General features: G+C 31.9%; 1 protein-coding gene across 7 annotated transcripts in view; it reads right to left on the reverse strand.

The window, feature by feature from the left end:
* The window catches only part of PRKACB (protein kinase cAMP-activated catalytic subunit beta), a 112005-nt gene that overhangs the window by 41532 nt on the left and 47091 nt on the right, over positions 1-23382 (reverse strand). The window contains exons 1-2 of one of the 7 annotated variants that reach the window (XM_041747712.1): positions 8083-8107; positions 25-48 (exon numbers count right to left, since the gene is read on the reverse strand). The exons of 1 other annotated variant lie outside the window; for it this stretch is intronic. In XM_041747712.1, coding sequence (XP_041603646.1) covers positions 25-48; positions 8083-8092 — 34 coding nt within the window. In that variant the 5' untranslated portion in view covers positions 8093-8107. Of the gene's footprint in view, positions 1-24; positions 49-7489; positions 7749-8082; positions 8108-20492; positions 20866-23382 lie in introns of those variants that run through there. 5 more of the 7 variants (XM_041747713.1, XM_041747710.1, XM_041747716.1 and 2 more) reach the window with 5 other exon arrangements.

The following is a 23382-nucleotide window of genomic DNA, read 5'->3' on the forward strand; positions in this document are numbered from 1 at the left end:
ATTCTGTAAAAAATGGTTTCCTACCAGATGCTTCTGATGATTTGCGTGCTTGATCAAAAAGAATAAATAAGTTAAATAGATTAAATAACACATAGCATATCCACAAGAAGTAACCCATTCATATATGTTCATTAGTATATTTATGTATAGAATGAAAAATACTCGGGCATACATATTTAAAAGTGTTATATCTAAGGATTACAATACATTCTCTGGAAATACATATTTTTTAACCAACCAAACCCTATTCTGGACATGTGTTAATGAAATCTCATATTCTTTCCCTTTAATGTGAAGACCAGTTGTGTTCACTTTATTAAAGGGACACTTTATTTGCTTCACCATACTTAAGCATGTATCACTCAGAACAAGTTCACTGGAATCTTAAAAAGTATAGTGAGTATAAAAAACAACTTTAATAACTACAGTTGTATTTATGCATTTCAGTGGATGGGACCATGCCTACTTTTGCTATCTGAGATATAATTTAGTCTTGCATAAAGTCACATATGAATGGCTGTTTAGAAATTTAATAGGCAATAAAAACTACATTTCCTATTGCAATATCTATTTTACTCTTCTTTTTTCTTATGCTTTTTTTATTGTTAATTCCTTATAAAGTCTTGGTTACAAGTGAACAGTATAATTGACTTTCACTAAACTGTTAAAAAATAAAGTTTTTTTGTGAAACATATATATTTAAATAATCAAATTACAGAAACACATTTGTTTATTTAATTAGTATCCTTGGAGAGATGGATATACCATGAATCCACAGAGTGTACTCATTCACAACTAATGACATGTACATGCTTCTTCTCCCAAGTTGCTCTTGATTTAGGGATGCTGTGGATTTTCTAGGCCATCTAAGTCATGTTTGATTAGAGATATTCCCCGTAGGATTTTGAAATAAAAGCTTTAAATTTACAGCTATAAATGACCCAAGATTGCATGGTAATTTTTCCCCTTACAAGTCTTATTATACTGTTGTAGTCCTGGTCTTTAGAGTTTGGGTTACTATTGTAAATGGGGGAATTTTTAAAAAATTACCATTTGTTTATTGCTGATGTATGGTTGATGTTTATATATTGATCTTATTTATCTGGCAAACTCTTTTATTAATTCTAAAATAACACTGGTAGATTCTCTTGAATTCTCTCTGCAGAAAATCACCTGTCATCTGTGAATAATGACAATTTTGTTCCCTCCATTTTTTTTGTCTTATTTTGCAGGTTATGACTAACAGTTCAATACTGTACAGAAACAGACAATGAGCATCCTTTTCCCGTTCCTAACTTCAGAGAAAATGTTTCTAATTAATTTTCTTTTCCCATACATTGTAAAGCTATACTTGACTCAATAAATAAATTTTAGAGTTTCTCCTCTTTTTCAATTCTTTGGAAGATTTTGTACAAGGCTGACACTTTTGTTCTTTGACTATATCCTAGAACTTGACTGCCCAGTCTTAATTCTGTTAAGTTTTGAATGAAGATTTTAATTATGATTACATTTTAAATAGGTAGAGTTCTCATCAGTTCTTTTAAGTCTTTCCCATGAACCTTTAGTTCTGATGGATTTTAAATTTCTATTTTACTGAATTTTGCTCATCTTCATTAGTTTTTTCTTCTTTGGATGAACCATGTTGTGCTTACTCTAACTTATTTACTTGAATACTTAAATCATTAATATCTTTCTTCTTTCCTGATATAAGCATTTAAAAATTTGTCTCTAAATCCACTTTAGCTGCACCCCAGAAGGTTTCATACACATCTGAATTTTAATTTTATATTTTGAGTGTATTCGTGACTTGAGTTATTTGAATTTTTTAAATCATTAAATGTAATATTTGTGTTTGTTAATCTGTTAAGTCTTTTTTACTGTTTAAATTTAGTTGCTTTGTGATCAGAGACCATGGTCTATATATCAATTCCTTAAAATATTTTGAATATATTTAGTTGTATAGTCAGTTTTGTAAGTGTTCTATATATATCTGCATATCCTCCAACTAGTGAGTGAGAGTTTTCTATAAATATCCATGAATCTTACATATTTACAATTTCTCCTTTTCTAAATGGGTCAATTTTGTTTTCTATGTTTTGAGGTTTTGTTAGAGATGCATAATCTCTTTTTTTCTCATTTTATATTTCTTTTTTATGTGATTATTAATTTTATTTTTTTTTTAATTTTTATTTATTTATGATAGTCACAGAGAGAAAGAGAGGCAGAGACATAGGCAGAGGGAGAAGCAGGCTCCATGCACCGGGAGCCTGATGTGGGATTCGATCCTGGGTCTCCAGGATCGCGCCCTGGGCCAAAGGCAGGCGCCAAACCGCTGCGCCACCCAGGGATCCCTGATTATTAATTTTAAATGGTAGTTTGTAACAATTCCACTCCCTGACATCTTGGAAGGGTATGATCCTGTGTCTGCTGAATATTGTTTGTAGTAGATAGATGTGTACGTGTATCTAGTTTGATTCTGGATTGTGAATTTAAAGTTCAGTTGGGCTTTATCTGTGAGAAACCTGCAGGGCTCCACTTGAGGATATGTTTTATATTAGCTTCTGCCTGGCATCCAGCAGATGTTACTAGTCTGGGACTGTTACAATAATGTATTTTATTTTATTGGTGATTCTTAGGCTACATAATTAATAGAGATTAAAACATGAAATTTACTAGAGAAGCAGTTGATTACAAACTCTCGGGAGAGGCATCCCACACACATGCACACATACTCCTTCCTCCCATGTCCCCAGGAATCTAAGCCAAGAAATATAAGCTTCCTTATTTTCTCCATGTATCAGTGGAGAGGGTTTATTTTCTATGTTTTCACTGAGGTTACAATCCTTTGAGGATCCTAGCTTCATGTAGGAGTCTAAAAAATCCCAAGATGCATGGATTGAGTAAATTATCTTCTGTCTCTGTGAGGTCATTTAAAATGAAAGCTCCTTGGTTAGCCAAGGTATGAAAATCTCCTCAGGGTAGTCAAAATATGCTCCTCTTGACAACTATGGTTTCCATTTACCACTCCACTTTTTGTACACTGAGGATTTCTATCATATTCTTGTAAATTCAGGTATTCATGCAAAGGGATGCTTGTTATATTTTATTTACATTTCTAGATGCTGTTGTATTATCATTAATTTTTGTTTTAGAAAACTTTTCAAGCTATCTAATCTAAAATGTTGGATATTTTTCCTTTTTAAGACAAGCTTTGTATTAAGTTGCAAGATGCAAAGATAACTAGTTTGTAGAGTTTTCTATCTTTGAAATTCAGAACTTCTATCAGGATATATTTAGGTGTTGGTGTTTCTGTTAATCTTTGTCAAAAGATAATGAGGTCATTGAAGCTATAGATCAGGTTTGGTTTTTTTCTTTTCAACTAAGAAGTTTCCCTGAATCATATTTTTTATTATTACTATTTTATTAGTCATGGTCTGTTCTGAAGGAATGGTATTCATTCAATTTGTAGAGTTTCCTACTCAACATATTTTTACCTCATAATTTTTAACCTGTCCATTCCCCCTAGATTCTGATAGGTTTTATCAACCGAGTTCTCCACATCATTAATTTACTTTTCCACAGTGATTATTTTGCTCTTTATTGCTTCTAATGCAGCTTTATGTTCTGCAAATGCCAGGTTCATTTTCTTAAAATCAATCCTAATAATTTCTTTTTTATTCTTGCCTGTTGGCCAGTTCTTTTTTTGTCTTACTTTCTTGTCTTTTTTTTTTTTAACCTTATCTTTCAAGTGAACACACATTTATGTTCACTTGGAATTTTTAAGAATTCAACAGATACTACCTGTAATTTCTTACTTTTAAACTCTCTCCAACATATTTTCTAAATATAAGTTCACTACTCTTTTCCTCTTGAAGTCTGTGATTTATCCTTTAATGATGCATACTCTATTCATAGACTCCATGTTGTTGCTCTTCTTGTTTATCCATTTATAAACAACGAGAAACCTTTCACAACTTTACAAATGCCCCCACATAAGGTAGATCCTCTCACCTCCTATTTTGGTATGTTAGAGTCAACTTCTCAGACCCTTTGATTAGTACATATTTATATTATCAGTTAAATAATTCAGAGACTCTCAGAAATGGGAATGGAGCCAGGACTATAGGGTTTTTTGCTGGTGGTGATGCCCACCACATCAGAGAAGAGCCCTGTTATATTTTTAAGTTTTCTCATTTTCAGCTTGGAATAGGCTAACAAATTCTTGGCTGTCCCATAACTGTTTTAAAATGAAAGTAATCACTAGTGTTGGATCTTATACTCGTCTCCCCCAAAGTTTTTCTTCTAACTTCATCCATCCCTCCAAGTTAGTGAGGGTGAAAGTATTATTTATTAATTTTCCATGAAGGCTAAGCTACTCAAAGTAAAACAGACTTTGGTGTCTGATCTTCAATCTGATACTGTGTATTTCTGGGCAAGTACACTTTCTTAATTCTAGAACTGATACACTTCTTCCAGTTTTGTGTTCTTATATCTTTAATCTAGAGAACAGAGACCTAGAAAGGGCAGTGAAATAAATGCTTTTTGCTCAAGTCTGTAACTTTTGTGTCATTCATAAAAGTTAACCTTCTTCAGAGATCTGCCCTCCACTGCAGTGAGGCCAATAAGAGTTCTCTTCTGGAATTTTCAAATAAGGGTGCTAGTTCTATTCTGATAAGCATATGAATAAAAAAATTAAAACGTGACTGATATTTTTCATTGATAAGAAAAGTACTCAAATATGGATAATTTTTAATCATTCATTTATTTTACAAGAATTTATGAATTCATTACTACATTTGGTACACTGGGGTAACAACTACATTTGCACTACTGGAAACACAGAGATTAACTCAGCACTACCTGTGACTTAAGGAGTTCAAAGTTTGGAGACTGGAAACCAACATGCTTTTAGTACATAATTTCAGTATACTACAAATACTTGTTATAGTTTATAAATCTGTTTTAGGACTATAGGAGAATCACCTAACTCTATAGAGCCAATGATGAAGGCACTGAAAAGCATAGCTGGCTTTCATAATTTTTATGATAGAGGATATAACTATGAAAAAGTAGCAAGGAATAATATGTAGTATAGTATGGCCAGATCAAAATTTGATGGGAGAGATGTAGGTAAGTAAAGCCAGAAAGGCAGGTCATTGATCCTACATGTCTTACTTTCATTATCTTAGAGAAAATAAGGAATAGCTGGAAGTTTTCATGTTGGGTTATGAAATATGCACATTGGGATTTTAAAAATGGCAGCATGTTATATGTCTGTCTGGAGGGATATTAAAGTGGAAGCTGAGAAGCTAGTGAAGCAATTACTAGAAGAGGACTGAGAATATACAGAATGCCTAATCTTAAGCATTCCCAGTGTTAGGGTGACTAGAGAAAATTGAGTGATTTCTGATTGAATCAATAGAAATTAATGACAGAGTGCCTTCCTGGGGTGGGATTAAAAACAAGTTAGGAATTACCATAGTTTCTGTTTTAAGTTCCCACATGGGCACAGGTATCATTAACAGAAATGAGAATCAATGAAAAAGGAGTAGATTCGGGACGGAAAGAGAAAATTCACGTTTGGGTTGAATGTTCAGGTAACAACTGAAGATGTGGGCATGGATGAGATCATTTAGAGAGAATATAGCATTAAGAGAGGGCCAAAGATAGATTCTCAGAGAAACCTGACACTTAATAGGCAGGAAGGAGAAAGAGTAGCTTTTTAAATAGAAAAATACCACATGCATATAAATACCACATGTATAGCTATAAACTCAGGTAAAAAGGACCAGCATTTGTTTTTTTTTTACAAATAAAATCATGCTTCTCTGTGATTTCCCATATTTTGAAATGGCTAATGCTTGTAATTACTTAGGACAGGAGTAAAATTAGATGAAATTGGACAAGACTGAAAAAGTCAGAATGTCATTGTAGACAATCTGTCTACTAAGAGTCCTATAAGGACAAGCCAATATGGTCAAATATATCAAATATTATTGGAATAATCCATAGATTCTTCAAAGGGAAACAAGTAATAGAAAAGCAGCAACAATTTTCTTTAGCTAAAACCAATACATCCAACTGTAAAACCTCTAGAATGCCACAGTAGTTACCTAAAAATTCTGTTTTAAACCAAACTTTCAAAGAGAAAACACTCATTGGCCAGAGTCAAAGAAATCTAACATTTTAAGTATGATAACCAGGTATATTCAATTTTGATATCCATAGAAATCCTAAGGAACGTTAACATGTTGATTTTGTAATATTAGCCCAAATTTAAAACAGTAGATCAGAAGAATCTATCTACTAACAGGAAAATAACAATAACAATTCTTAATATCTTGCATATAAAAATGTCCTTTAATGTCTAATATCATTTTGTAAACAAATACCTAACTGTTGAAGAGGCTTATATTTTATGGCAGCAGGATAAAAAAATATTTATTGGCAAAAAAGTGATCTCCAATTATGGAAGAAAAGGTATATTTATATTTATTTTGAATTCTATCATTATATAGGAAAAATCCAACTCTCTCAGGTTCTGGATTCCAGTTCCAAATCCCTTAAGTGTAATTTATAGACTGTTATAAGAAAAACAATATAGTCCTTCTAAAAATGTACCGGAATCAAAGATTAACTTACAAACATCCTCTTTTTAGTTAAGCAAAAAGATGCTAATGAATTATGCTCTAAGCAAATATTTCTCACTCTAACAACAGGATATCTATTTTTAGCTGCAGGTTTGGCTTAAAGTGAACAGCTTTTACCCTATGATAAACTGCAGTATATACTGTAGGATATTTTCTCAAAAAACATTTATGGAAATGTTTTAAAAAAAGTAATATTATAAAAACAAAAAAAGGAAACTAATGATCACAAACGTACTTTTGTAACAAATTATTTCCCCCAAAAAAGTATCTCTGAAAAATTTTAACAAAGCCTCCAAAACCAAAATGCACATATTTATTTTATTATTAAATCTTTATTTCTCAGTGAACTATAGTTAAAAGCAACCAATAAATCAACAAAATTCTGGCAGCATCTTATTCAAGATTAATATTTTTTAAACATCAAAAAGCTAACAAAAATTAATATTAGAATGATAAACTAATAAAATGGAAAGTTCAATGATCTTCAGGATCAGATACTAAAAAGAAATTCTCTTATCATGGTGGGTCTTTTACTCACTAATTTGTAACACAGTAACAACAGTATTTAATGAATACAAGAAATCAATCCATAAAGAAAATTAGAAACTGATTATTGGTATTGACTATTAATAGTTGTTTTACTTGTTCACAGTTCTCAATGGATTTTAAAAGCAAATTACTATAATTCCAAAATGCAAAAGCATCAACAGAAAATGTAATTCACTGTGGCCCTGGCTTTACAATTTCCCCCTTAGAAAATATTTTTTCCTCATAGTTAAATATTAAAAAAAATAATATATAAATATATATATCTGCAGAGGCTCAGAGAGCATACTTACCACTCATGATGAAAACCAACCTTTCCAAAACATATTGCTCAAAACAACAATCCAACAGCAAAGGGAGTTATGCTAATCTCTAGAGGTAGAAGAACCGATGGTGTAAACACATACACTGGAACATGCAGCACACAGAAAATGAAAATAGCTTTCTTTTGTTTAAAAAAGAAAACCCCCTAGAAGCAAAGCATAACTGCCCAGCATGAGATATCAGTAGTAAACATCAGATTAATGCCAAAGATGTCTATAACTAGATTTAATTTCTTTCAAGCTGGTTATCCTAGCCTCTTTCATATACCACTAGAAAAACTCAAAATGGCAGGGAGAAAATGTTCAAACCAGGATGTATAAGATGTTCTCAATTATATCAGCATGAGTTGTTACCACGGCAACATTAGACCAGCATTATCGGTTCACTTGTAACCAAGGAGTAGCTTTTCTAAAGCTTTAATCAAGCAAGACAAATAAAATATCTTTTTATTTTAGAGCCACATGATTTAAAAATTACCACGTTTCTTAAATTTAAGCACTTATCTACCCTTTTTACATCTTTCAAAGCTATAAAAAAATTGCTGTTTTCTTCAAATACTCACACAATCCCATGTTGAACCTGGCAAGGAACAAACAGCAGAATGATTGCACCTAAGCGTCTTTCAATTACACCAGCTCTTACTGCTAGCTGTGGACCTCACTGATATTAAAATGCTGTGTGCTGTTGCTAGTGACTATTGGCGATGAATCTTATTGCCCAGATCGCTGATAGCTTTCATTTTTCATGAGCCAGAAAGCTATACTGCAGCACAAATGTTAACCATTTAAACATTCTGTATTATGGAAGAAACAAAATACAACACTATATTTCTTCATTTGTAAAGCAGAATCATAAAATAATTTACTATAAACTTCTGTTAAATTCAGCATTACAAACAGTGTCAGATGCCACTTACGTGGTCTTCAAAAAAGGATAATATACACAAGTTACTAGAGATCACTGTTGAAGTGTAAAATTCTTTACATCAAAAAGGATGAAGATGACAGATTGTATAGCAAGGTGGGCAGACTGGATAACATGGTGAACAGACTGTTCTGATTCCCAGAGACCTAAATTTTGTACCAAAATGGTACAAAGGAGAGAATGGTACCTTGTTAAGTGGAACTTCAGCAAGTGAACTTGCCATTTTAAAAGCTGCTAGGTGAGACAGGACTTCTGGTGATGGGGGAATGAAGAAGTCAGCAAATCTTTTCTCTAAGAAACAGCTAAGAAGCTGAACAAAATTGTCAAAAACAACAACTTTATGGCTCTGGAAATCTAGCAATCACAAATAATAAATTGAGAAGCATGAGAAACAGCTAAGCTTTGTATAAGAACAGTGGGAGTCTGTGGTGGTCTTGCTTGGTGCTGCTCCTGTTCCCTCAATAGCTTAGTCAGGGGAGTATTTCTCTCAGGTGGGGCTGGCCATGACAACCAGCAGCTTTGCTGCCAGAGAGGGCTGACGTGATATACAGAGGAGGCCAAAAAAATTCCACATATGATGCTGTCAATAAAAAAAGCAAACTCTAGGAAATTAATAGGGAAAGTGTCCAGCTTTGCTAGTCTAAAGTTGTGGCCTTGGTAGGGGTGAGCAGCAGACTGTAGCCTAGCAAAAAATTTAACACAGAAAATGGAAATGAGAGAATCAAGGAGGATGTAAATAAGCTCTTCACATATCCTGGCTAGCTAGGAAGCTATTCCAAGAGGGCCCTACAGAAAGTTAAAGCTGGTACAGACTTGAAAACTGCCTGAACATGAATGTGCCCCTCACTCCACTAATAGCTCCATCAGCACAGATTTCTTTAAACTTCTGATCAATCAACGAATAACCATCAAGTTATACAGACACAGAGTAATCCCTAGCAGAGAAATCAGCAGCCAGACGCCATGGGGCACAGACCATATATTAAGGCCAAAAAGTAATTAAAAATAAATAAAAATAACCAGGAAATAAAAAAATAATCAGAATCCAGAACTGCTAAAAAATATCATTTTTTTTAAAAATCGATTTTTTGATAAAAAATTATATAATCCATAATGAAAGAAAAAGCAGTCAATAGAAAATGTCTCTGAATAGGTCAAGATATAGGATTTAGCAGACAAAAGACTTTAAAACAGCTATTATAAATATATCAAAGAATAAAAGGAAATGTTTAAAGAATTAAAGGAAAATGTAATGGCAATGATATAATAATGTTTCAGTACATAAAGAGAAACTATTTACAACATAAAAATTATAGACTTTCAAAGTACAATAACCAAAATTTACATAGGCCCAACAGAAGATCTGAGGAGGGCAAAGTATGAATCAATGAATGTGAAGATAGATCAATACAAATATCCATACTGAAAAATACAGAGAACAAGAGGTAGAAAAAATAAATGAACAAAACCTCACAAATCTGTAGGACAGCAAAGGTTTTAACATACATGTAATAGAAATCCTAGAAGGTGAGGAGAAAGACAAAGGGCAAAGAAAAAATATTCAAAGAAATAAAGGTTGAAAATCCAACTGGATGGAAAACACTACCCCACAGATCCAGAAGTTCAAATAATACCAACTAGAATAAACACAAAGAGATCCATACCTAGATGCATCATACTCAAGTTTTTGAAAGAGAAAGAGAAAATGTTAAAAGCAGGAGAAAAATGACTAATCATGTACAAGGAAAGAGCAATAGGATTCATGATGAGTTCTTATCAGAAATAGGTTAGAAGGCAATGGAATGATATATTCAGAGAGTGCTAAAAGAAAAAAGAAACAAACCTGTTAACAAAAATTTTCTATCTAAAACCTTATTCTCCAAAAACAAAGGTAGATAGACATTCCCAAATAAACAACAGCTGAGAATGTTTGTTGCAAGTAGAAATACTTAATGATGCCCTTCAGGGTGAAAGGAAATGACATTAGAAAATACTCAAATTGACAGGAAAAAATGAAGAATACCGGAAATGGTAAAAATAAAAGTGAAAGACTTTACAAATACATACTTTTCTGTCTTCTTTTAATTTCTTAAAAGGACTTAAATTGTATGAAATTGCATTGCTGGGTTTACAGAAAGATACACGTAATATATATGAAAATACTAAGAGAGTTGGAGAAGAAATTGAGCTATTTTGGATCAAAATAACTACATTTTACTAGAATTAAGTCAGTACTATCTTGAAGTAGACTGTGATAAGGTAAAATGTGCATTATAACTCCTAAATCATTAAGAAAATATCTTTTAAAAATTTAGTTAAAAAACAAAGAGGAATTAAAATGAGACCTAACAAATATTTGTTTAACACTAAAGATATAAAAGAGAAACACAACAAAAAATATGAGACATATAGAAAACAAATAGCACAATGGAAGATGTAAATCCAACCATAACAATTATTACACATTGAATGTGAATGGAATAAAGACACATCAAAAGGAAGAAATTATCAGACTGGATTAAAAAAAGCAAGGTCCAACTATATGCCATCTACAAAAGCCAGATTTAAAGCTATAAATAGGTTGAAAGTAAAAGAAAAAGATATACCATGCAAATAGTAACCATAAAACAGTGGAGTATCTAAATCAGTATCAGACAAAAATGAATTTAAGAGAAAAAAAAACAGTATTTATGACAAAAAAGGCACTTCATAATAATAAAAGGGCCAATACATCTGAGAGATTAAATAATTATAAATGTATGTGCACTTAACAAGACAGCCCCCAACATACTAAAACAAAAAAGAAAGAATTGAAAGGAAAACTAGATAATTCAACAATTATAGTTGAAGACTTCAATATTCCCCCTCTCAATAATTCATGAAAAAACTAGACAAATACTCAGCAAATATAGAGAAAATTTGAATAATACCATTAAAATTTGACATTTATAAAACACAGCACCTATCATTATCAAAATATGTAGTGTTTTCAAGCACACATGGAAATTCCCATATGCTAAAGCACATGCTAAATCATCTATTAATCTGAAAGGACTAAAAATCATTCAAAATATGTTCTCTGATCACAGCAGTATTAAATTAAAAATCAACAACAAAAAATCTGGAAATCCCCAAATATTTGGATTTAAATCACAAAGAAATCGAAAGGGCAATTAGAAAATGTTTTGAACTGAATATAGAAACACTTATAAGAAATCAACATTTATGAAATGTAGATAAAGCAGAGCTTAGAGGGAAATTTGTAGGTTTAAACACCTATATTAGAAAAGAAGAAAGGTCTCAAAGGGTATTTTAAGCTTCCACCTTAAGAAACTCAACAAAGAAGATCACATTAAATCAAAACCAAACAGCAGATCAGAGCAAAATTCAATGAAACAGAAAACAGAAAAACAACAGAAGAAATGAATAACCAAAAATTTTACTGATAAACCAAAAGCTAGACTGATGGAACATTAAAACTCACAAAAACATAACAAAACAAAATAAAATAGAGAAGATACTAATTACCCATGTAAAAAATGAAAAGACAACATCATCACTGACACTAGAGAAATTTTAAAAATTATAAGGGAATACTATAAAACTTTATTTTGATTATATAACTTAGATGAACTGGACAAAATCATAGAAGGACACAAGTTACTGAAACTAACTCAAGAAGAAATAGAAAATCTGAAAAGATCTATGAACAAATTAAAGTGTTGAATTAGTAATAAAATTTTTTCCCACAAAGAAAAGCACATGTCCATATGGTTTCATTGGGGGATTCTATGAAACATCCAAAGATATAATACCAATCCTACATAAACTTTTACAGAATATAAAGGAGGATGTGACAGTTTCCAATTTATCCTATAATGTCCAATACCAAAGCAAGACAAAACTGGACAAAGATTAAAAGAAAATTACAGGGTAGCCCAAGTGGCTCAGCAGTTTAGCACCACATTCAGCCCAGGGCCTGATCCTGGAGACCCAAGATCAAGTCCCACGTCAGGTTCCCTGCATGGAGCCTGCTTCTCCCTCTGTCTGTGTCTCTGCCTCTCTCTCTCTCCTTCTGTCTCTCATGAATAATTAAAATCTTAAAAGAAAATACAGACTAATATCCACTACAATGCAAATATCCTTTTCGAATTATTAATAAACCTAATCCAGCAGTATATAAAAAGGATTATATACCATGACCGTGTAGGATTTATCCTAGGAAGGTTCAGCATTGAAAACCAATTAATGAAATATACTTTATTAACAAAAGACAAAACTATGTAATCATGTGAATAAATGAGGAAGCAGCATTCCATAAAATTCAACACCTGTCATAAAAGCTTTCAACAAACTAGGACTAGGAGGGAACTTCATCAAGCTGATAAAGGGCATGTGTGTGTGGGGGTATGCTATAGCTTATTATATCATATATAATGGTGAAAGATGGAGGGTTTTCCCCCTTAAGACTGGGAATAAGGCAAGGATGTCTGCACTCACCACTTCTATGCAATTTTGTATTAGAAGTTCTAGCCAGTGCAATAAGGTAAGAAAAAAGGCATATAGATTGATAAGAAAGAAAGCTATCTTTATTTGCAGATGACTTGATTCTATTTGTAGAAAATTATAAGGAATCTACAAAGAAATTACTAGAACTAATAAATGAGTTTATTAACATCATAGGATGTAAGATTAATATACAAAAATCAATAACATTTTAATATACTAGGGACACAAAAATCCAAACATAAAAGAAACCACTCCATTCACAACAGTAATAACAAATAAAATATTTAAAAATCAATTTTAATAAGACTTCCTCACTAAAAAATAGAAAATACTGCATAGAAATTAAAGAACATCTATAAAATGGAGAAATATTTCATCTGCATGGATCATAACATTCAATATTGTTAAAATAGCAATTCTTTACAAATTAATCTATAGACTGAGAAAATCCCAGACATTTTCTTTTTTTTAATAAACTGATAGCTGATGCTAAAACCTGGATTTAAAAAGTGCAGTAAAGGGCACCTGAGTGGCTCAGTTGGTTAAGCATCTGCCTTCAGCTCTCAGGTCATGATCCCAGGGTTCTGGGATCGAGTTCCGCATCAGGGTCCCTGCTCAGCGGGGAGCCTCCTTCTCTCTCTCCTCCCCACTCATGATCTCTCTCACTATCTCTGTCTCTCTCTCTCTCAAATAAAATCTTTGAAAAAATTGTATAACCTTATGAAGGGGAAAAAAAAACTTCACTCTGTACCTTACCTCATATACAAAACAACTGAAAAAGGGGATTTTTAGATGAAAGCTGAGAAATACCATGAGGATCAAACAAAATGTAATTGTGAGCTACATTTGAGTTACAGACAACGAGTTTGCTATCCCTGGACAAGATGATCAGGAGAGGACGGCTGATTTTGGTACACTGTGGGGGAAGGGCTAAAGATAATCTTGTCAAACATTCAACCTGCCATGGAAGTCAGGGTCAGGAGGCATGTAAGTATAAATTAAGGAAACTAAATCCTGTGAATATCCCTTGGATAAGCATAACACTGAAAAGGATAATCATTTTCCTATTAAGAACCACTAAGGTCTCCGCAAGAATCAGTGTCATCACATCAAGAGCAAGAATACATCCATAAGATTCTTCGGGACCAGGACTAAACCATGAAACCATGTAGCAGTGGCAAAAATCAATTGAAGCTAAAAATGAGACCATTAGCTTGTATACTAATCAAAATACTTATCTCTTTCCTCATTTATACTTTGAAAGGAAGATTAGCCTCTCTGTAATGAGTAAACTTCAAAAGTTTAGCAATATGTGAAGGAGGCTGGAAGGAGACAAAGAAAAGAGCTACTTAGCAGTCCTGTTAATATGAACAGAAGAGTGCAAGTGATTAATCTGAATATTTAAAAGATGAAACATTACTTGTATCCTAGTGGGCCATACTGATTATACAACTAGTGAAAAACAGAGTTAAAAACAGCCATTATTTTAGGACTTTGCAAGTAATATTCAATCCTTCAGAGAATATATCACTCCATTTTCAATCTATTAGATCTTTTTGGATGGCATCTTATTTCCAAAGTTCTCTTTCTAGCCTGTTGGTCTTCTTGGTCCTCATAATATACATGTTGTCTCAGCATCTAACAGGAAACCTAAGATACAAACCTTTGCTATAGAAGCCAGAGCCCTGTTTTTCCAACACAAATTTAGAAAGATTTCACAAAATAGGTACCAAAAGCATGAGCTCTGGAGCCAGACTGCCTAGGTTCAAATTTCTTCCTTTAGATATGTTACCTTGAAGAAATTACTGTCCCTTAATGTGCTTTAGTAGATTATAGTCTGTTGATTACCAAGGAATATCTAATGATAATGCTCTATTCAGTAACTAAAACATATCTCTCAGACCATTTGCTATTAATAATTGACCAATTTTGAAAAGTGGAAAATTTTTATAAACACTAATAATAAAGGAGAAAATAAAGCATGTTTGATGTGCCAGAAAATTACACTAGGGAATTTGAATGTCTTCTCTGAATACTGAAGCAAATTTAACTCCAAAAGGATATATTACTTGTATATCTGGGGTGCAATTAATTTAATACAAAAGCCTTAAAACAGTCATAACAGTTTTCTAAATTTTCCTATAAAATATAAAAATAATGCATTCAATGATTTAGCTACAAAGATGTTTATCACAGTGTTTTAAAATATAATAGCAAAAATTAAAAGCAATCTAGATGGTCAGTGTTCAGTTGAATAAATTGTGGTGCATCCTTACAACTGAATGCAAAATAAGCCATCTAAAAAGATACTGTGGAACATGTTGAGCAAAAATGTTATGAAATATTGTATACTAAAAGATCCAAATTTAGGGGCTGGTGGAAATTTATTTATGCAAAAAACAGACTATATATACAAAAGATGATAGCAGTGGTTATCTTTTGGTGGGATTGTGTGATTTTTTAAAATATTTTTCTCTGTTTTTTTCTAAGGTTTGCAAATTTTCCCCAATGAAGATATGTTATTTGGTAATCACGTTAAAATAGTCCTAGGGAAAAAGTGCTTCTCTAACTTTGACATACATATGAATCAGCTAGGTAATTCTGTTAAAATGCAGATTCTGACTCAGTTTTGATAGGGCCTGAGAGTCTTCTTTTCTAACAGGCTTCGCAGTGATGCTAATGCTATTGGACTGGGAACAGATTTTGAGTAGCACATTACCTAGAATGTATACTTAATCTTCCTTCTTTAACGATGTAGTATGGCTATTCTTGTAAAACACAAGCAAATAAAAGCTACTCTTTATGTTATTACACTTGATATACTATTTGGGATTACTAAATAGCCCATGGAAACATTTTCTAATTTTAAATTATTTAATATCCCAATTGGTTGAATATAAGGTCTGCTGATTATTCAAATTCTTATAAGCAATCACGATAAAAATACATAGATAACACTGAAGAGTTTAGTGCCTCTGGAATGTGGTATTTTCTAGGTTTCAGGTCAGCATTTTACTGATTTTGGTTAATGACCATAGGCTTTTGAAATAAATTGCAAAGATCATAATAGAACAAATTAGAGAAAGCTTGTTAGTTTAAGACCATAGTGATATTTAATGGAAATCTAATTTAAAAAACTCAGTGTTTATTGAGAACTGTGCTGGCAATAACAAAAATAAATGGAAAAATTTATGCCCGCTAGCAGTTCAAAGCCAAATAGCGGAGGTAGGTAACTTAAGGACTAATGTAATATAACTTTAAATCTATAAAATAAACCATAACTGAAGTGGACATAAGATGATAGGAGAATACAGGAAGCAATTATGAATTCTAATTGAATGAAAAACAGTAAAAGAATGCTTTGGTGATTTTGTTAGAGATAATATTTGAACAGAGTCTGAAAATACGAGCAGATCTCACCACTGGTAGAGGTAAGAAAAGGAATCCCAGGTAGAAGAACCATCTTAAATTAGCACTATTATTGTAAAGGGAATCCAGTGTCTGACTAGATTTGCCATGGTCATGTAGTGACCAAAAGTCTTAGTTGTAATTACCTGCCCAGCTCAAATAGAAAATGTATAGTATCCAAAAAACCTCTCCTTTCAGTTGAATAAGCAAGTTAACTTTTATTATGCTTGTTAAAATTAAAATTCTTTAGGTGCTTTTAACAAAGATTGCATATATATTATGTTCCACTTTTAAAAACTACATTAACCCCTACTATTATAGTTCAAAATTCTGAATATATAATAGATTTCAAAAATCAGATCCACAGACTACCTTTGTAGACAGTATCTTACTATGTCTTTTAAGTAAATCCTAAATTTTCATATTTTCACATACTTTGTGTTATTTCTTATAATAAATATCTTTTCCTCCTTTTGAGTCTCTAGTTCAATTCATTCTTTATATTCTTGAAGGTCTCATCTCCCCTTAATGTTAATTTCTTCTTACACTAAGTTCCCATAGTAACATTACATATTTTTAAGTAACCATGTCATTATACCTTAAATATTATGTTCTTCATGTTTGCTCTTCCTACTCTTGTTTTTGAGGTTAAGTACTAGATCTTATTTTTCCCAGAGCTCATTTATAGACAATGATACAGTAAATTTTCAAAAAGCATTTACCAAATGAATAAAAATCTATTACCTCCAAGAAGCTTATAGAATAGCTGCTGATGGAAAATGTAGATAGAAGGATAATGTGGAAGGTCTTCTAGCTTAGAAGTTACAATGGCATAGATTCAGTGGCCTAAGAAATAAACATGAAAGGGGTACCTAGGTGGCTCAGTCACTTAAGTGTCTGACTCTTGAATTCATAGCTTGATCTCAAGGTCATGAGATTGAACCCAGCATTGGGCTCCACGCTCAGTATGGGGTCTGCTTGAGATTCTATCTCTCTTTCACTCTCTCTCTCTCTCCCTGTCCCTCCCTATCCCTCTCTAAAATAAATGAATAAATCTCTAAGAAAAAAAAAAGAAATAAACATGAAAGTGAATTGTCTTATTAAAGATTGTATGAGCTTCGGAAAGGTAAAACTGTCAGATAAAGTAATCTGATAAAACACATTAGCTATCTAATTCTATTTGAAGAAATCCATATACAAAATCACTTATTTGTTTAATATGATATTTAAATCTAAGATTCACTCATATGGATTTATATTGACCAGAAAACTAGCCTGTCAATTCATGGGAAAGGAGAATAGAAAAGTGTTTGAAGGTATTCACCTATTCAATCCTTAAAATGTTGTTATTAGATATTCATTAAGTGTATAAAGTCCAATATTTAAAACATGAAAACTTCAATCCAGTTCAGCATTATAAATTTGATATACTATTTATGATCAAAGGATGATTTAAAAGCTAACCATAACACATTTGCTATAAAGAGAATTCAATGAATGTCAATACTCCCATTCATTCTAAGAACAAAAAGCAGAATTTCTTCATGTTTTTCTTTTGAACTTCATGTACTTATATGTGGATGGAATCAACTGTTACTCCCATTCATTCTAAGTAAGAACAAAAAGCAGAATTCCTCCATGTTTTTCTTTTGAACTTCATGTACTTATATGTGGATGGAATCAACTGTTACTCCCATTCATTCTAAGTAAGAACAAAAAGCAGAATTCCTCCATGTTTTTCTTTTGAACTTCATGTACTTATATGTGGATGGAATCAACTGTTAAATATTTATGTTATCAAACAGGAATTCCTGCTACTTAGTAGTAAAAGACAAAACACAGTTAAGGCACCTGGAAACTACTATGTAGCTTTTATTCTGTATTTCTTCCTATATTTACTGTCATTAGAGAAGAAATTTTGATTAAAACTTGTTACATTTCATAAATGCCTAAATTGGCAATTAATTCTTACTCAGTAGTTCAAAAATCTAATTTTTAAAGTATTATATGTATTTTTCTGTGCTTAGTTGACTTCTTAAAATAGCACTTTTGGAACAAGCATACTCAGAGCGTTTATTATCAGGAGATAGTACATTCCTTTTTCTTGTCAAACAAGTCATACAAGTAGAATGCTTTAAGTAGCTTTGAAGAATGTGGTTTTCAGAAAAACTGCATATAGTCAAAACTCCTGCAACTCAATCTGTAAATGAGAATTTGTGTTTTCACCACAAAAATAAACCCTGGAATTCTGAAATGATAAGATTCCCGTTTCTGTTGTATCAGTGTTTTTTCTCCTCTCTAGCAACCCATTCCATAGTAGAAAACTAAAGCTTGTGTTTACTATACTCATCATTATGTATATAAAATTATAGTGTCTATTCTGATATTTTGAGGATATGAAAGAGAAGAGGGTAGAAGAATACTTGATTAATGAACATTCAGTTACTCTAAGTATTTCTTGTATTATGCCTATTTTTGCAGGGCTACAAGTCCTGCACCTAATTTTACTTGTGTTACAATTCTACTATTTATACTATTTTGTGACATCACAATAAAGAAAAATGTTAACAGCATTTTATCAAGTTTGTTTTTTTCTAAAAGAAATCATGCTCATGATGTTATCTTTGATTCTAGGTTTTAAAGTGTGTTTCAAAAAACATCACAGGCCCCATACATTTAAAAAACGGTTGACAGTATAGTTCAAACATAACTTTTAATTACTACAAGCCTGTGATATTCATTCATTTGAGATACACTTACTAAACAAACACCCACTATTTGGAGCAGTAGGTACTAGTGAAACAGAAACTAATTCAGTACTGTCCTCATTCTTCATTGAATGCTTAATTAAAAGGTCTTCAAATTGCATGAAAAAGATTTCCAAAGGGACCTAGGAGAACGTAATTCAACAGAATAGGACAAGTAGAATGAATAACAAACTTCTGTTGTATGTTTAATTTTAATAATGTAGTATTATTGCCAATATTTAACAGTTCATTTACTTGAAGATAATTGAGATTCCTCACCTATCAACCTGCTAAACAGTAAGGATTAATTATAAACAATCAAAATCTGTAAGTAAGAAAAACTTTAATATATAGGTTCTTTACTGCCTCCTTTAAACAGCTCAAAGAAGATAAATTCTGATGCAGTAAATAAATAATTCAAATAAGCTTCTATAGAACCATGAAGGAGTAAAGTTTGTAAACCATTCTTGGTTTATCTATTTAAACTTAGTTTTAAACTGCTATGGAATATATAAACAGAAAAAGGCAAAATCTAGTGCTATTTGATTATCAAACTCACCAAAAAGGGCAAAGGTACCAAGGGTAATTCTATTGTTCCTTTAATCACAATGACAAAAGTACCTTGGGGAGGGTCCAAGGTGAGATGTGGAATGGAGGCACTGGTATTGTTTATGCGTGAAATTTATCTATTAAGTGCATGTCACCAAAAATGGTTACATATCACTATTTTAGCAAAGCAGCAAGTCCAAACATTTTAACATGCCTGGAAAGAATGTGATGTATGCATAAACAACTTTTTCCTCTTCTAACTGGAATTATAAATAATATAAAATTATAAAAGTTTTTGATATTTATAATGTCATAAATATAAGATTTCACATAGAATAGTTATACTATACCATCATAATAGAAATCCTGCTTGTAAAACTGAAGTAACTTTTACACAGGCATTTAAAAATAAATAATGGTAAACAGAACTTTAATTATAAATTCAAGAGTCTTCTCTTTTAAATCTTAAGGCTTATAAAATCCAAAATTAAAAAAAAAACTAAAAAATAATTCTAAAATTTAGGCTTTTCACTTTTACAGAAGAACAAAAACAAACAAACAAAAAAACCCAGTAACATACACTAGAAATAAAGAATTCTATAGAAAATTTCCTACTGATATGTGACTAATGTTCACATATAAAACAAAACAATGAACTACACAATTCAGTTCAACTTATAATCAAGTTTCTGTGGAATTTTGCAACTTCATCCTGCAAAATGTCCTTGTGCAAATCATATAAGACAAACACTGTTCTTTATGTTTGATTCTAAAACTCCAATTAGTACTTTAGCTTCTAGTCAAAATGTATCATTAAAAAAAAAAAAAAACTTACTTGATCTGTCCCATAAAGCAGTATGTTCAGAGAAATGAAGGCTGTCATTTTCCAGAGTTGTTTTCTGATCATGTGAAGTACCTTTAGAATGTCTATGAAATAATCGGCTAGCAAAACCTTCCAATTTCTGAAGAGCAGTTGTACCTGTATACTGGTTACAGGATAGTTCTTTATAAGCTGCCATTCATGTGCATTTACACTTTACTTAAAGTAACTGAAAATATTTCCAGAAGGAGCTCAACAAGTTCTTACACAGAAGCTAAGAGCTATGCATTTGTCAAACTTCCTGTTTGCAGGGTATTCAAACCACTACTGCTGTTCTGTTTCCTGTTAATATAAAACAGTACATTTCTGAGCCTTTCTTAGCAAACTCTTCATCTCAGCTAGAGATGGGGATTTTAAAGACTTGCAATATCAGCCTAAAAGGCTTTATGCTTATGAGTGTTTAATATTAATATATAGGCTAATGAGAACATTAAAGATAAGACTTTATATATACATAGACTAAAAAAAAACTTTCTAAAAAAGAAAACTAGTTAAACATGTATTACAACCTTATGCAAACAATTCAAGGCCAAGCCACTCTCCAAATATAATATTTTAAAAAGGCTGTGTTTTTTTGCAGGAGATTAACTGACACACAGATTTTGTGAATTCTATTAAGCAGTTAACTTTTCATTGAAAATTTGTATAAAATAGATATTAAACTTCTCACAAAAAAACTTTATAACATGTTTTAACTAAGAAAAATCTGAACTAGCACTTAAAAAAGAACTGAATGTTGCTAACTCATTGACTTAAGTCGAATATATACAGGAACTACAAAAATGTGAGTACTATGTGAACAGTATGTGAGTACTGCTTATCAAACAGAATCTGCTGACAAGTGCTTATCAGCAGTATATTTAAAAACATTCTAATATATGAAAAAAGGAACAAAATTTGAGATTTAAAATTATATAAAATCAGCCACAGCAAGACATTTCAACTGAGAAAAAAAATTCCTTCTACTTTACTAAAACATGTTAATTTTTAAACTTAACACTGAGTACTACTGCTTCCCTGATCCCTAACTTTAGGTTTGACTTAGAAACAACTCTGATTAAAAGTAAATAAAACTTGCCACTGTCCGTTTGCAGGGAAAAAAAAGCAACCTGTGATATTTAATGATGATTTTGAGTATTTGCCTTTTTAACACTAATTAAAGGATGAGGAATCTATATGCTTTTTTCCTTGGGAGGGAGAGAAGAATCTACCTAAAAATATCTTAGTCCAGATTTCCTGCCAACAGCTTGACAAATAGAATAGGAACAATAATAATAAATAGAATAAATCGGAACAAAAATATAATCAATTTAGGACAACACACGCAATTGAGGAATGAATTTTGCCAAGTAACAGCTCATATGTGTACATTGTTTTGTGTAATAAAATTAGTATCAATGTAACAAAATAGGCAACAGTATAATACTAAGCTTTTAAAATTTGTAGCTTTTTGTGTAAATGTGTGTGTAAGAATAATTTTTTATTAACATCTGACAGTGTTACACAAAACAGACACTGAACAAGTGTCTGCAGTCTTTAATAAACCTCTATAGATCATGGAAGGACTAAAGGGGCAGAAGTCGATGAAATTCCTTAATTCTCTGTTATGCTGTCTTGGGAGAAATTCTATTTATCCTTAAGGCTCACTCCAACTGTCATCTCTTTACTGAATTTTCCCATAATATTTCCTAGAAAATAAATTGCTCTCTCCCTTTTCTTTTCTTTTTTCTTTCTTTCTTTCTTTTTTTTCTTCTTTCTTTCTTTCTTTCTTTTTAAACTTTCTTCCTTTTTTAAATTTTATTTATTTATTCACAAGAGACACGGAGAGGCAGAGACACAGGCAGAGGGAGAAACAGGCTCCATTCAAGGGAGCCTAATGTGGGACTCCATCCTGGGTCTCCAGGATCATGCCCTGGGCTGAAGGCGGCACTAAACCACTGAGCCACCTGGGCTGCCCCAACTCTCTCCTTTTTCCACTGATTTTAAACTTTTGTGTTAAAACTTGCTGTTTATATATTTATGTCTCAAACTGTGAGTTACTTGAATTCATAAATGTAATGCATGTAATACATACTCAAATATGTTGAAGCATTCATTTTCAACAAATTAAAGGTCTAAGTAAAATCAAATAACATGAAAATGTTTTAATTTTATGTATGCAATATCACTGAAACTTTTTCTCTATATTCAGTTACTAAATTTTGTTCATTCTTTGGGTTTCATTTTTATATTGTGTAAATGTGAATTTCTAAGATAATTTCTTGTTTTCCCTGCTTCCAGTCATTTCTTTCATTCATTTCTGACACTTTAACCTTCCCCAAATATTACACTCATGGTATTCCCTTACCAAATGCATTAACTAACCCTAACATTTCAGCTTCACTATATTCATTTTTAACATGTTTAACCAGGCATATTCAACATTGCTCAAGTTTAGTACAGGTATTCCAGATTCCTAACTCTAGCACTAAGATTAATTTATTTAAAACAATGCATAAGGCTTACAGCAAAGTAAGTATAGAAGGAGGAGGAACAGGAGGAAGTAAGCCTCACTAGGTGAGTGAAAACCCTACATTTGAAACCTGGACCTTTTTTTTTAAAAAAAAAATAAAACTGTCTCCATTTGTTACCAAGTCCTTAAGTAGTCTCTTTGGTCTGCAGAGCAATGTTCCTATATATGGTAATGTGACCAGGAAGTTGTTGCTATGGAAGTACTTAGGCAATTTGATTATTATTAAAAAGAAGAACTCTACTGGCATCTACTGCTAGAAGGAAACAACTGCAGCTTTAACTAAAACTGAATTCCATCCTTCATAACTGAAATTAATCTTAAGAAGTATATTGC

The sequence above is a fragment of the Vulpes lagopus genome, chromosome 3 (assembly GCF_018345385.1).
Source record: "Vulpes lagopus strain Blue_001 chromosome 3, ASM1834538v1, whole genome shotgun sequence".
In the NCBI taxonomy this organism is placed as follows: domain Eukaryota; kingdom Metazoa; phylum Chordata; class Mammalia; order Carnivora; family Canidae; genus Vulpes; species Vulpes lagopus.